The 16,727-nt window shown below is 35.5% G+C and overlaps 1 protein-coding gene across 2 annotated transcripts in view; it reads right to left on the bottom strand.

Annotated features, from left to right (window-relative positions):
- The window catches only part of LOC148942345 (uncharacterized), a 184,776-nt gene that overhangs the window by 138,854 nt on the left and 29,195 nt on the right, over window positions 1-16,727 (bottom strand). The window contains exons 2-3 of one of the 2 annotated variants that reach the window (XM_089103091.1): window positions 16,334-16,433; window positions 15,277-15,401 (exon numbers count right to left, since the gene is read on the bottom strand). In XM_089103091.1, coding sequence (XP_088959217.1) covers window positions 15,277-15,393 — 117 coding nt within the window. In that variant the 5' untranslated portion in view covers window positions 15,394-15,401; window positions 16,334-16,433. The remainder of the gene's footprint in view (window positions 1-15,276; window positions 15,402-16,333; window positions 16,434-16,727) is intronic. The other variant, XM_089103093.1, reaches the window with a different exon arrangement.

Raw genomic sequence — 16,727 nt, 5'->3', positions numbered from 1 at the left:
AACGGAAACTTCATGATATAGATACCCAGTTTGTGAATCAGTTTTTCATAAGTCAATTGTTTACTAAGATACATACGCTTGCACAAATTGCCACTTGGAATAATTGGACTTTATTTTCCCTGCCTTTGGCACGTCAAAAGGTTCTTAAATGGTAAACTTCACGATATAGATATTCAGTTTGTGAATCAGTTTTTCATTAAGTCACTTGTTTTTTACTAAGATACATATAGTTGCACAAGTTGCCACTTGGAATAATTGGACTTTATTTTCCCTGCCTTTGGCACTTTAAAAGGTTCTTAAATGGTAAACTTCATGATATAGATACTCAGTTTGTGAATCTGTTTTTTATTAAGTCAGTTTTTTATTAAGATATATATGATTGTGCAAGTTGCCACTCAGAATAATTGGACTCTATTTTCCCTGCCCTAGGCACTTGAAAAGGTTCTTAAATGGTAAACTTCATAATATAGATACTCATTTGTCAATTTGATCTAATATAATATATTCCAGCTACAGAGGTATTCTTAACATTGCACATAACGTAAGCCAGTGGCAGATAAATGTATACCCCCTCCCCTGGCGTGAGAGCTGCATAATTTTGTCAAGTTTTTGCTTGCATTTATGCGAATACGTCAAGGGGCTAATAACCCCCATTGGTTGGTTACAGGTTTTACTAGCGTTTACATGAACCTGTGATCTTAAAAAAAAAACAATCAAAAGGTATTCCTAGCAACTAAAACTTAGCCCAAACTGTAGCCTACGTCGAGTATAATATGAAAACATCAAAAACATCAATAACCGAAAAAGTCGCCCATACATATGAAACAGTTACCAAAATCCAAGCCACCTTGCCACTTCCCGAAATCCTGGATTCACCACTAACAAGAACCTCTAAATGCCAGACCAGGCAAATTGGGCATTGAGCCATATTGCTTATAAACACTAAAAGTTAACTTTAAAAATTTTTCCGCCAGCTGACCCAATGGTCTGCGTAGCCCAGGTACCGGTCTCCGGATTTTCTGCGTTCACCCGGGAATGCCATGGGTGGTTGGAAGAAAATCACCCAAGGCTTCTGTGTTTTTCTCCCATACTTCTTCAGGTACCCATTTAGAGCTGGGTCGACTCTTGCTGAGTTTACAGAGTCACACAATTGACCCCCTTCCAAACCAAATAACCAAAAACACAAGTTATCTTACCTCTGACGTTACAGAAAGTAATGTGGAGTAAAATAGCACTAACGTTCCTGCTTCTCTTTCAGGTGACCGCTAATTTTGATTTCAAATTTGTTTTAGTCAACAGGTTTATATCCTGGCCTGTTTTAACGCACTTGCAAAACCATTCTAATTAACAAACTATTGAGTTGGAGATGAGGAGCAACTCGCTTTTTCAGTTCCTGTTTTTGGCATCACTTATTAACCCCGGATCAACGAGGTATATATTTTCCACTTTACCTTCTTTACAGTTTACTAACTGTTTTTGATTGTTCCACACAGCCAACCGAGTATACTAGAGTTTCTACTTTAATATCTTCATTATGAATTGCCAGTTTTTCTATTGCCCCGGACTATTCACAGCCAACAGAGTGTATTACATTTTGTCACTATTCATTATAAATTACATTATACACATTACATTATACCTACACTGTTTCCTATTTTTCTGTTGTCCCGAAGAGTCAATTCTGTTACGAACAATTTATTACCTATTATTCTATTGCCCACTGCTTTTTCATTGCCCACAGACAGTGAACAGAATGCAGGTTTCACCCTACTTTCTACACTATAACCTTTTTTTCCGTTAACCCGAAGAGCCAATTATGATATGTACTATTCGTTTTCGTTATTAAATAAAAAAGAACGAGTTTTGTTTTCACTGAAAAAAAGAAGCAACATTCAAACTTAAAACGAAAAGAAATTACTACGTATATAGGGGGGGGGATAATCACTTCCTCAATACCTCACTCTTCTCGGTAAAGTTTTTTAGGACTTAAAAAACTTTTCATTTTTCTTATTAAACGGCCCTTGTGGTTCAGGAGTCGATCTTGAGGAATTAAGACAGAAAGTCAAACTTTAGCGCAAAGAGCGAGGTATTGAGAAGAGGGCAACCCCCCTCATACCAGTAATAATTTCTGTTCGTTTTAAGCTTTAATGTTTCTCCTTACTTTCAGTTGAAACAAAACTTTTCAAATTAATTATTTACCTTTCAGTTTTTGTTTCTTTTTCATTTAATTTCTGACCGTTTTATAAAAAATGCCGGAAAACCTTCTCCTCCTCCGCAGAAACCACGAAAAGATCCTCTAGACAATTCAATCCCAGGGGAAATTTTCCCGTACAATTATCCTTAACATCTATACGTGTAAAATTGGGTCGGCAAAGAGAAAGTAAGACAAATACAAAAAAAAATTCGTAAAAGAATTCTAGAAAGTTCCGCCAGTGTAAAATTTCCTCCAAAAATTTCACCCCCTGAAAACCTCCCTTCCTATAGAAAATTCTACCGGTGGAAATCCCCCAAGCAGAGAATTCACCTTTCCCCCAACGGAAAAACGTATGCATGCTTCCCAATGGCAAATACTATATATAAACAATGGGCAAATCTCATAGCTTAAATACCTTTCCCCAAGGGCTATGGGGGGGGTCATGTTATCTCAAAACGTATAGTTATTGGACCTTTCAACTATGCTGAACAAAATGGCTATTTCAAAATTTTGATATGATGACTTTGAGGGGAGAAGGGGCACGGAAGGGGGGGGGTAGCAATCCTCCAATATTTTTGGTCACTTCAAAAGGCACTAGAATTTTAAATTTCCGTTCGAATGAGCTCTCTTTCAATATTCTAGGACCTCTGGTTCGATACGATCACCCCTGGATGAAAAAAAAAAACAAGATCAAACAAAGAAACATCCGTGATCTTTCTTCTGGCAAAAAAAAATCGCAGATGGGAGCTTGACACCTCTATAGTAGGTTCTCTGATACGCTGAATCTGACGCTGTGATTTTCATTAAGATAAATTTACTTTTAAATGGTGTTTTTTCCCTTTTTTATAACATCAGACAAATTTTCTCAGGCTCGTAGCTTTTGATAAGCAACCCTAAACTCAATGAATTTTATATATCTGGAATTAGCAAAAAAAGTAAATTTTTTGTAGGCTATATATCTATTGATATGAGTATTGTGCTTTTTAGAGTTTCGGTTATTATTGAGTCGCGTCGCTCCTTATTTACAATGCGTTACCACGAACTGTTTGACTTGTTATCGGTTCTTCAACTGTTTTAGACCTCCAGTAACCAAGGGAGTAGATTACATTTTCCACCTATTATCTTCACCACATATAACCTGTTTTTCTATTAACCTCAATAGCCGTACCACTACTACTGCTAAAACATCACTGCAGCACCAAGCCACCTGAGGCCAATACAGCTATGCACACTCCTCCTGCATTCCAGTCTATTCAAAGCTTCTCTTTACTCCTTCACAAAAAATTCCCGTTTCTCTAGACGGTTGGCCAACAAGGACAATGCTTGACAATCTGTCACCCTTCTTCTGCAGAATGTGTCCCAGGCATCCTTTCTTCATTATAGCTCTAGAAAGCCAGAATGAACCGCATTTTTCGTACAGCTTATTATTTGAGATAGTAAGTATTCCGAACGGTTCGTCGTCACTTTTATCTGTTTTACCATTGCTTTGGACCCCGGGAAACCCACAGACTATATTACATTTTCCACTCTTATATCTACACTATGTATAACTTGATTTTCCTATTATGCTGGACATCCAAAGGAGTGTATTAGTTTTCCACAGCTAAAGGATCATATTTTACTTACTTTTAGCATATTTTTACATTTACTTTCCCTACTTTTTTCATAGCCTGTTTCCAGTTCTTCTTTTGGAAATTCTTAGATTTTTTTAATTTTTTTTGTTGGCTTAGGTTGGTCCTGGTTAAGCATTCTTACAATATGAATTAGTGAACTCAGCTTTGTTTTCAAGGGTTCTTTTTCACAAAAGTAGGCTATTAAATTATTGTACGTTACTACTATTGATAATAAATGTAATTGTGCAAGATATACCCATACGACATCCCGATTTAGATCCCAATCAATTCTGGAGGACTTGAGACTGAGGACATATCATTAACTCTAAGTGGTAGAACAAAGCTATTATTTTAGCTCTGTTTTTTTAATTCTAAGTTACCTCATTTAAAGAAGGAATTTAATTCTAAGCTAGGCCAGTTAATTAGAAGTTCAAAATCTTAAAATCTTTCCAAAGGAACTTATAGTGTTTAAAAAAAAATGAGTAGCCCCCAAGTTTCAGGACTTGTTGGCTGTAGTCCATTCTAGTCTAGGTCAATTGCACGACATTGCATATTACATGTCTGATCTTTGACCACTCTGTTAACAAAACTTATAAACAATTACAACAAGAAAAACCTTTAGTAAAAACAAATAAATATTACATCACTATCTCTTCAGCAATGCTTCTGAGAGATAAATTATTAATGTTTATTTTCTTTACTTAGAATTTTCCGTCACTGAATCTGGGACTTACGTCACAGTATTTTATAAATTAGCAGTTTCAAAGAGAGAAGTGGTGAAGGGACATTCAACTGTGACACAAGTGGTGTCCTTAGCGACATGAAAGAAAAGGCGTTACTTCGCGAGAACATAGAGGTAGGGGCCAAAATATATTTTTGAAAATTTAGGGGGCAGTTTATTTTGTTTCCAATGCTAATACAAAAAAAAAGTTATCAACGAAACCACCAACAAAAGTATTTTCCGAATTCTAGGCGATCAAAAAAATAATCTAGGAGGCGGCAAATACCCCCCACCCAGCCTCCCCTCCAACTGAAGCCCATGGACCGGAATGCTACTTTAGATGTAATCAATTCATAGGAGAGGGGGGACAAATAAAACTATCCCTCAGTTTCTACATCGTTGTCTGGGTGTCCAGTGTTAAAGACGCAACAGTGGACAATTAAGTCGCCGATCAAAAATTGATTTCTTGTATTTTTCTTAAAAATGATTAGAACATTTCATAACATAAGCTACTTTTGCAAGAACGTAAAAGAGTTTATAATTAGGCACTAAAATTAATCCACCAACCAGAAACACGTTTACGTTCTTAAAGAACTTAAGCAAACCAGTGCTCACTTAGCCTCACTTAGCGAATTACCAGGCTCACTTAGCGAACGAGAAGCCACTGAAATTGGTCATTGTCATTGCTGATTTTGTCAAAGACGCACAAGCATATGGCAGTCAAGCGTATATGTGATAGTGCCTGCAACACTACAGCAACACTTTAAGAAATTTACAAATAAATTTCTTGTGAATTATTGTCTCGATTTATCAGTAGTTGTACCGAACCAATCGTGCTCAAAATCCTCCTCAGGGCCATACTGTGGTGTTTCTTTTGTGGACGGTGAAGTTTTCCCCACAGTAGAGTGCATACGGTCTGGTATCATAGTATTATCCTTTCCCGTTTAGCTTAAAGCTTATTCCAATAGGCAATGCAAAGAACTCCCCCTAAAAAAAAGTCCCTCCGGATCCCACCCCAAATACTAATGAAATTGATCCATTTATGCCCCATCTTGGCTGGTCAAGCACATTATCACCAAGCTCACACGATAGCTCAAACTCTGAGAATAGGACAATGATCTGTTTTGGAGATATTTTCACAATTGATGATAATGGGTTTCAAGATATTCTTTATAGGAGCTCCAAAAAAGAAAAAAACGTCCCCAATCAAAAGTATTTCCCCTCCCCCTGTCCGAGATTCCCCTTTCCAAAACTTGGGAATTTGCCTAAAAATTTCTCCGAATACCCCCTTTGAAATAACAAAGATTACTACAATAAGGGTTGCACTTTTCAAATTGTTAAAAATCAATGTTCTCTCTTAACATTCACCGTGATGGATCCTTGCTAATAGCTGTCCAAGATCAGAAATCAGCAGATATAATATTAAATCTAAAATCCCTTCTGAACACCCCAATTAATCCATCTAAATGGAACCCAAAACAATCCCTAACAAAATTAGTAGTAGATAATGTTCCCCAAGAAATACCTATTCAGGAGTTAAAAGAAGGGCTCTCAGAAACGGCTTGCAACACAATCCCTGTTGAAGATGTCATTCAACTGGGTAAACCCAACTCTAGTGGATTAAAAACAAGTAGATCTTTCTTATTTACACTGAAGGAAAAAATTAATATCCCAGAAAAGTTATTCCTATTTGGGCATATCGAACCGCACAAGGAACACAAGCCAAAGCTTATCCAGTGTCATAAGTGTCTAAAACTGGAACACACAATAAATAAATGCAATGAAATTCTCCTAGCTTGTAGTAATTGTAAAGGCTCCCATCCTAAAGAGTTGACAACCTGCAACAACACTCAGCCTACATGTATCAATTGTAAAGGCCCACATGAATCTACCAATAAATCACAATACCCTGCAAATAAGAAAAGAGCACTAACATTCCAAATAGCAACAGAGAAGGCCATTCCATTCTCTTTTGCAGCTATGGAAGCAAATGCTGCCCAATCACACCAAATAAAACCTATACTGAAATCAAAGAAAACTCCAAAGTCAAAAACTCCTAAAGCATCAAATACCCCTTACAAAACACCATCCTTTAAGCGCCTTAGCTCATATCTCTATCGGAAAGAATCACCAAGCCAACAAGCCCCCCTGTCTAGTGAGATGAGGTCGGCCTCGCACCCTCTCCCAAGAAGAAACAAACCAGAAACACTACCAGGAATTAATCCCTTAACTGACAAACAGGATGCACAACTAAAAATGCAATCCCCAAATATATGCTTATTCATTCTAAACTGTAATGCAGTTCAAGCCATGAATATACATCAACTACAGAAAACAAAAATAATTGCAGAATTGGCAAAAATCTACATCCCTGATCATATACTCATTCAAGCAAAAAAACATCTGCAAAAAAAGCAAAAAAAGCTGAACATTGATACACAGTCATATGAAAAATAAATCAACAACACAACACATATCAATACTCCAGTGGAACGTAAGATCACTCACAGAAAATAAGTTAAATGAACTAATATCTTTTATGAATAATTATTCCATCAATATTGCTTGCCTCCATCATTCCATCAATATTGCTTGCCTCCAGGAAACTCATTTAACCCAAAATCAACAAATTAAGTCCCTGGGATATACTATCCTGAGAAAGGATAGATCATCAGAGAGAAAAGGAGGTGGAGTAACTTTAATAGTTAAAAATAATATAAAACTATGTGGCATCAACTTTCCAGATTTTGTAACTGATGTTGATGTAATTGGTATCAGTGTTTGGCTGAATAATAAAAAAACTTACGTAATAAGCTTTTATAACCCTAATGGCCAAACTACAGATGCCATGGATATATAAATAATTCTAATATGTTGAAATATATTATTATTTGTGGAGACTTTAATGCCCACAGCCTTTTGTGGGGGAATAAACCAGCAAATAAAGCTGGTGAGTTCATTGAGCGTATGACTTCAAATAATAATGAATTAGCTGTTGCTACCACTCCAAACCTGAATATACATTTCAACCCCAAAAGTTGCAGTTTCTCTACAACTGACCTACAAATTTTGTCTTTAAATATTCTGAATAAGATTTATATAAATAAAATTGACAGTCTATGTACTGACCACTTTGCCATAGTTTGCTCCCTAAACGAACCTGCTGAAACCCTATCACATACCTCCAAATATATCAACACTAAAGCAAATTGGCCTATGGTCCAAAATAAGCTAAAGCAAAGCTAAGCTAAGCAAAAATTTGGCATCTTTACTAATAAATGCAGCTAATCATACTATCCCCATGACCACACCCAGGAAAACCTTCACTTAACATATTCCCAAAGCATGGTTGACCACTGATTGCCAACATAAATGGAGAACAGAAAAGGCAGTTAGGAGAACATTCTTAAAAAACCATCACCTACTACACATTTAAAAAAATTACAAGCAGAATCTAATCTAAAAAGGACCATAATAAATGCTAAATATAATTACTGGAATAATTTTGTAAATAATCTCTCCAGAGAAACACATGAGCCAATTATACATAAAGTCATAAGCCACATCTGTGGGAAAAAGACTTCCCCAACCCACTCCTGTATGAGCTTATACATAATAATACCCATTATGACAATGATAATGAAAAAGCTAAGCTATTTGCCACTCTTTTTGTTAATAAGCTAACATCAAATACTTGTAGCAAAATGCCCCCAATTCCTACGAGCCCAAGTTACCAACCTCGCCCAGGATCCGAGAATATAACGAACCCATTTTCAATCCAGGAAATGAACAACGCAATACATCATATTAGGACCAAGACTAGCGGCAACTATGACAATACACCCTACATGGATAAAGAATCTCGCCCTTTCATGTAAACAGGAACTTCTAAATTGTTATAGTGATGCTTGGGCTTCATCTACGTTCCCCACTATCTGGAAATGTTCGTCCCTCCTACCAATCCTAAAGAAAAATAAACCCAAAAATAACCCTGAGTCCTATAGACCTATAATGATTACTCCTGTAATGGGGAAAATAATGGAGAAAATGATCTATTACCGACTCCTCTGGTTTGTTGAAAAAAATAATATGATCCCTCACATTCAAACTGGCTTCAGGAAACCCCATTCCTCAACAGATGCTTTCATATTGTTAACAAATGCAATAAATGAATCATTCTTAAAAAAATAACGTCCTAGTTCCAGCTTTCCTAGATTTTGAAGGGGCATATGACAATGTGAACCACCAAATCTTTTTAACTAAACTTGCAAACCTTGGACTATCCCCCAAGCTAGTATCTTTTACAAAATCTTTCATAAAATTGCGAAGTTTCATTGTTTGTGTAGGTTCAGCCTCTTCACCCCAAAAGACAACAACCAAAGGCCTTCCTCAGGGAGCAGTCCTCAGCTGCCTCCTCTTTGCCCTATATCTCTTGGGCAGGAACCTCCCCCACACGAATCTACAATATGCTAATGATCTGGTACTTTGAACATCTGGCAATATATTTGAGATACCACAGTCAAAGCTGGAAAATTCACTTTTCCTATTTGAAAAATTCTCTCAACATTCAGATTTACCCATTGCACCTACCAAGTCAAAAATAATCCAATTTCACCGAAAGCGAAATCATGTTAATGCAAGACTAACTCTAAATGGAACAACTATTCCAGAAGATATATCATATTAATTACCTAGGTCTCATGCTTGACCAACAACTTAATTTCCACCTCCACATTTCAAACACAATAAAAAAATGCTATAGAAAAACAAGTATACTAAAAATACTTCTTTCCACACCCTGGGGCTGTAAGGAGAAAACCTTACTCCAGTTTTATAACTCACATATAAGACCCCATATTGACTATGGGCTCATCGTCTATGGTGTATGTGCAAAGACCCAGATGCAAAAAATTGAAACAATACAAAATAATATAATACGTCTCATATTTGGTCTTAGGAAACCCACAAGCACCAAGTTTCTGCTTATGGAGAGTGGATTAACAACAATAAGGGAGAGACGTAGCTTTCTCTTGATAAAACATCTTAAAAAAAATCTAATCAAATAGCTCACACACTCTACATAATTGGTTAAGAAATTCAGCCATGTATAGAGGCATTGCAGATGAGTATGCCAATATTCAGAAGAAGTTTCCTGTACCCGCAAAGTCTGTTACACCTACTTTCCCCCAATCCTCTCCATGGAATTGGTCAATCCCCATAATAAATACTGATTTCTCAAAGTGGACTAAAGATTAAACCCCATTGCTTTTGTCCAGAAGAAATTCACTGACCTTAATACAATTACATGTAAAACCATTTTTAGATCTTTGTTGATGGGTTGAAACTAAATGAGAAGGTAGCAAGTGGTGCTCTCCTTCCTCACCTGAACATTGGAATGGGTGAGAGATTTTATAATAATGTATATATAGTGTCAGTCGAGCTAGGTGTCATAATCATGTCATTAGAATACCTTATGAAAAATCAACCTTTGATTGCTAATTCAAGTAATATTATAGTTTATTCTGACTCTTTATCAAGCCTTGAGTTGCTGTCTTCAGCTCCTCAGTATAAGCAGGATATTGACACTTATCATTGTCTTAATATTATAAATAATCTTGCTTCAGTTGGCATAAGAACTTATTTTCAGTATATTCCTAGCCATTCTGGTATAAGTGGTAATCATCAGGTTGATGAAATAGCAAAAAAATGCTTTAAATATTGACCAGCCAAGGGGGAGACCAATCCCCATTAGTGATATTTACCGATGAAGACTATCAGATATTATGTTTAATAAGAAAAATCCTGCTCTTTCCCCTTTCCCAATAAGTATTTTTCTAAAATTTATCATAGAATTTGCTTTGGTAAAAATGGAATACACTTTCTTGCATTCTTACTTAAGTTTCCAGATTCATATGGTTCAGTTCTCCTATCCCCTCTTTGCAAGTATCGCATTATGAATAATGAAGCAATTGATCACTGTTTATTTGAAGATAATATACTGACGTCTGCACTGCAGAATTTACATTGTAAATTGTTAAAGTGCTTCAAACACCACAAAATCTCACTATCAGCCAAGAGCCTAGCCGACTATACATACACACAGAGCACAGAAATCGATATCTATCATCTTATATTTGAACTCCTTGAGTCGAAAGATCTACTGAAAGATATCTGAGAATATCTAATAAATAAGAGACAACCAAGCCAGTAGCTCTGTAGCCCACAGAGTGAGGAAAAAGGAAAAGGGCTAAATAGTATCAACTGAAAAGCCCGCCTGCTGTGAAATAGAAGAAGAAGAAGATAGTTCACTTAGCAAACGAGAAGCCACTGGAACTGGTCATTGTTATTGCTGATCTCGTTCACTTAGCGAACGAGAAGCCACAGGAATTGGACATTGTCATTGCTGATTTTGTCAAAGACGAACAAGCATATGGCAGTCAAGCGTATATGTGATAGTTCCCTTAGCAAACGAGAAGCCACTGGAATTGGTCATGGTCATTGCTGATTTCGTCAAAGACGCAGAAGCATATGGCAGTCAAGCGTATATGTGATGGGACAATAACGAAGGGCATTGGATCTAGGACTTTAACATTATCATCTGTTATATTAAGGAATATCCTACTTTTGTAGAATATGCTCCTTTTTCTATGCTTCTTGCATCTTGAGAGCAATGGGAGGGACATAGTATCTACAGCTTTCCCCATTCTATAAGAAGCCTTAAAATCAACACATTCATCACTCAACCTCACATTTACTAAGAAAGTGTTTTAATTTTTTTTTTTTTTTACGATATTCTGTAAGCATTTTTTTAGGCAATTTCAATGGTACCGTATGGTAATTGATATTTTCGCAACATTTTTTTTTTTTTTTTACAGCAAATTCAATGGTACTATATCAATAGACGATAAACCAGGCAGCAAGCTTGTCGGCCAGCCTTGCAGCATCCGCAATTGAACCATAGGTCAAGTATTACAAAGCAGAGCATAAATCCGCTGTGCTACGACAATGTATATATCGAATCCGAGCCTGTTGTGTGAAAGCCAGATATTCTGCCAACTAGACCATATTGGATTAGGTACCGCCATACAGATAGGAAAAAAGAATAGAACCCAGAAAAATAAAATAAAGAAATATTTTTTCAAACTTTACTGTTAACTTGAAGTCACACAAACTATCAAATTTTGAAATCATCGTCGAATTTTCAATAGTTTAGGCTACTGTTTGCCCTGCTGTCGGATAGTCTAGGCAGGAATAATAATAGCCACTTGTCGTTATTTTGCTTATTCTTGAAATTACAGACGTGATTTCAAAGTTTGAAATTCAGTGAAACTCCAGGCAAGACTCCAAGGTTGCCTGGACACAACACCCGTTGTCCCAACAAGTTCTAGAATACAGTACATTCGGAGTATTTTAGAGTATGCTTGTCCTGTGTGGCATCCGAGGCTTCGTAAAGAGCAAAGAAATTACCTTGAGAATGTGCAGAAACGAGCTACCCGTGTGATATTAGTCCCGGAATTCACGAATTATGATGATAGCCTTAAAATCCTAGGCCTTGATGGACATGATGTCAGGCGACACCAGCTTACAATGGCCTTTGGACAGAATTTTTCGGAGTCAAGCAGGCATCGAGATTTTCTCCCTGAACCAGCAAGAACAGGGTGTAATACAAGGCACCAGAATAAACTCGAGCCTTGTAAGCCCGTGGCTACCAACCGACACAGATTGTCTTTTCGACAGTATTTTGTGTCTCATTTTTAAAAAGTAAGTGACAAGGAAGAGTGATTTTTTAAATTACATTTTGTCTCATTTAATTCTTGTTATTTGACATAATAAATTCGTATCGTATCTTAAAAAAAAAAAAAAAAAGAAAAAAAAAAGCAATACTCTAGAATTGATTATATGTGTACTAATAAGATTGGCTACGGTCGGTTGAACAAAAATTAGTACCCTTGATTGCCAAATTTGAGTGAGCTCGGCAGAGGAAGGTGCTGGCTATAGACGGTTTGGTGATTACCTACGCAGAACCATACGGTTTGGCCTTTCCCTACCCCATAAAACAATGTGACCCCAAAAAATTCTTTCCTATTGGATACAATAACCACTCATGGAGCTGATGTTTAGCTAATTACAAAGAAAAATACACATTTAAACCAATGTCAAAAATGTTTTTTAATTAACCAAATAATTCGGAAAAAGAGGAAGACGAGTAATTATTTGAACATTTTGAACTATCAAAGCACATCGACTATCTAAATAAACGGCTATCTAAGTGAATAAATATATAAATTTGTTAGGTGTAATTATTTACTTACCGTTGGGTCACTAATCTGTTGACTCTGCTGTCAACAGAGAAGAAGAAGTTTCTTGAAATGAAAGTAAAAAAACACCACTTAAAATTAAGACAAACAGAAATTGTACTGGGTATTAGAGGGCTGCTAACAACCTTAACAATCTGCATTTTACGTTGAAGCTAAACTAGTAATTTACTGAGAAGACTTTAGACATAGCCAATTATCAAGCAAGTGTTTTATTTACTGATTGTAAATAAACACCTTTCAGAAAAAAGTTTCGAAAGTAATTTAAAAAAAAAAATCTTTTTTTCTGAGCAATGTGGTAAAAAATTTAACTTCCTTCCTGGGAGTGTGTAAAAAGGGAAGCCTTGAATAAATTGGGATGGAGGAGGAGCGTGCCTAGCTGTGTTGGCCTCAGGTGGTATTGTGCTGCGGTGAGTTGTTAGTAGTAGTAGTAGTAGTAGTAGTAGTATTCCTGTGTTATGGCACTCATTATTATACCAATGAGGGAAAAAGCAATACTATGACTAAAAAAGCAGAAATAGAATTTGGGCGAAAGCTCATCATACTAAATCTACTACTAACAACTCACTGCAGCATCAAGCTACCTGAGGCCAACACAGCTACGCACGCTCCTTCTTCATCCCAATCTATTCAAAGCTTTCCTCTTTACACCCTCCCAAAAAGTTCTATTTCCCTTAAATCTTTCCATGCGACATCCTCCCGCCCCATTCTGGGACGACCCGCTTTTGTTTTGCCCTTGACGATTAGCTGACAATTTTATTAGCAATTTAACATCTTAACAATTGACAATTCAATTAAAGGCCCATTATAAGCGGGATAATGTCGAGCCGTTTTCAATTTTGACGTTGCTCTTTACTTTCATTTAAGAAACTATAATTCTGGTTCATTTTCAATACCAGGTTTAGGGTTATCTTGAACGTTCGGCAGAGCTTTTTCCCGACGTAAAATTTTCTATGAGAACAAAACATTTTATACACATCACTTAGTATGTTTTTCAAATGACATATGAACCTGTTTTAAAAAAATATTTTTTATTAATTTGTATAGCGTATACACTACTTTGTGGCGTACAAAGAATACCTTTTTCTAGTGGAAAATTTTACTTCGACCAGCAAAATCTAGAAAACAGACTCCAACAGCATAAAATACCAATAAATTTTTTCATACCAGAAACCACACTTTTGAAACTATGAACGTTCGATTCAATAGTTGCAGAACATCTATTTGATCTTCCGCACCATAATGTAATGTTAAATGTGTATAATATATTAGAAAAATTGTAGAAACTAATAGAATTATAGGTAACGGGATTAGTTCAAATAGAGGTGAAGATATAAACAGAGGTGGATTAGAATAATTCACCTTTTTAGAATTAGAATATAATACAGATATAAATAGAGGTGATATTCGTCAAGTCCAATTTACAATAGCTTAATCAAAAAAGCTAAAATCATATGTTCTTATAATAATAAAGAGAAGATAAAAGATATAGCCTAAATACTTATAGCAATAAACAGATTTTTTTTTTCAGAGTTTCAAGTTTCTCCAGATAAGGTTGGAATTATTTAAACGTAAATTAGTATATTTAATTAGTCCTAACGCCTAAAGCCACTAACAATAAAGGGCTAAAGGGCAAATAAAGGACAAAGGGCTAAAGCCACTAACAATAAATAACAAACAGCAACTAGCCATTGATCCCAAAAAGAAGCATTAATGCCATACTAAAAAAGAAAAAAACATTAAATTAAAGAAAAAGATGAAAAAATAACCATTTACTTACATATTCTATAGACATCGCAACAATCGTCGACTATCTGAGAAACATAACTTACACGTCTTACAGAATTGAAATCCTTCTGCTCAATAAGGAAAGCATTTAAAAATCAAGTAATACAAAGCAAAATTATGTAGAGCCAATAAGTAAAATAAAAACCACTACATATTCATTATGAAAAACCATCTCTATTGTAGTATAGAATGTCATTAAAAATTTTCTGTCTTTAAGTTTGGGTAACCATTACCACAAGCTGCTCTTTACATACAGTAGGTTACCGCAAATTGTTTGATTAGGGATTGAAAGCGCATCAAACTTGTCTGGTATGGGAGCACTGGTATATCTTGTCGATCGATCCCTTTCTGGAAATTGTTTTCTAAGCCTCTTTCATCCCACTTCCTGTGTCACTTCCAAAAATTCATTTCTAACAAACTAGACATTGCAGTTTTATCATTGTAAGACCAATTTGCTCTCAGATTGAATCAGTGATTAATAGTGTGTTGCTTAATAAATAAATACAAAATTTATTAAAGATTGTAGAGTAGCCGAGCGCAAGGACCAATTTCCCTTTCATGTCCTAAACGTTACATAGCATTGGTTTTCGAAATTTCATTATGCAAATGATTACGTATTGAAGATTCATCCTTAAACTTACTTACGTTTCCAAGCTCAGACAAAAAGAAATCCACACATTCTCCTATCCAATTGTCTGACGCGCGTGCATTTTTCCCAATAAGCTTGCCTTTAATGTCTATGGCAGTCTTTGTCAATACCATTTTTTAACCTGGAAATACAGTCAGTTTAAAATGATAGAAGCTGTTTCGACGTGAGAAAAAAAACGCAAGTTTGACCAAAAACTAAATGACCAACGTCAAAATCGCAGTTGCAATTTATGTTCAAAGCCAATAAGTATTTCTCTTTATGCCTTTGGCAGTCTTTGTCAATATCATTTTTTAACCTGGAAATAAAGTTACTTTAAAATGATAGAAGGCATTTCGATGTGAGAAAAAAAACACGCAAGTTTGACCAAAAATTAAATGACCAACTCAAAATCACAGTTGCAATTTATGCTCAAAGCCTTTCAAAGCCAATAAGTTTTTCTCTTTATGCCTATGCCAGTCTTTGTCAATACCATTTTTTAACCTGGAAATATAGTCAGTTTAAAACGATAGAAGCCGTTTCGACGTGATAAAAAAAAAACGCAAGTTTGACCAAAAATTAAATGACCAACTTTAAAATCCCAGTTGCAATTTATATTCAAAGCCTTTCAAAGTCAATAAGTTTTTCTCTTTATGCCTTTGGCAGTCTTTGTCAATTTCATTTTTTAACCTGGAAATAAAGTCACTTTAAAATGATAGAGGGCATTTCGATGTGATAAAAAAAAGCAAGTTTGACCAAAAATTAAATGACTAACGTCAAAATCACAGTTGCAATTTATATTCAAAGCCTTTCAAAGCCAATAAGTTTTTCTCTTTATGCCTATGGCAGTCTTTGTCAATATTGTCTTTTAACCTGGAAATAAAGTCACTTTAAAATGATAGAAGGCAATTCGATGTGAGAAAAAAAAACAAGTTTGACCAAAAGTTTTTCTCTTTATGCCTATGGTATTCTTTGTCAATATCATTTTTAACCTGGAAAGAAAGTCACTTTAAAATCATAAAAGGCATTTCAATGTGAGTAAAAAAAACAAGTTTGACCAAAAATTAAATGACCAACCTCAAAATCACAATTGCAATTTATGTTCAAAGCCTTTCAAAGCCAATAAGTTTTTCTCTTTATGCCATTGGCAGTCTTTGTCAATATAATTTTTTTTAACCTGGAAATAAAGACACTTTAGAATGATAGAAGGCATTTCGATGTGAGAAAAAAAAAACAAGTTGGACCAAAAATTAAATGACCAACGTCGAAATCACAGTTGAAATTTCTGCTCAAAGCCTTTCAAAGCCAACAAGTTTTTCTCTTTGTGCCTATGGCAGTCTTTCTCAATATAATTTTTTAACCTGGAAATAAAGTCACTTGAAAATTATAGAAGCCGTTTCGACGTGAGAAAAAAACACAAGTTTGACCAACAATTGAATTTAATAAGCAGAAAAAAAACATAGAATTGACC

This window comes from Artemia sp. Qi Xiang Cuo, chromosome 17 (genome assembly GCF_049724085.1).
Source record: "Artemia sp. Qi Xiang Cuo chromosome 17, ASM4972408v1, whole genome shotgun sequence".
NCBI lineage: Eukaryota > Metazoa > Arthropoda > Branchiopoda > Anostraca > Artemiidae > Artemia > Artemia sp. Qi Xiang Cuo.
Note: the sequence above shows the minus strand (reverse complement) of the source record. Positions and strands in the feature narration are given on the sequence as shown.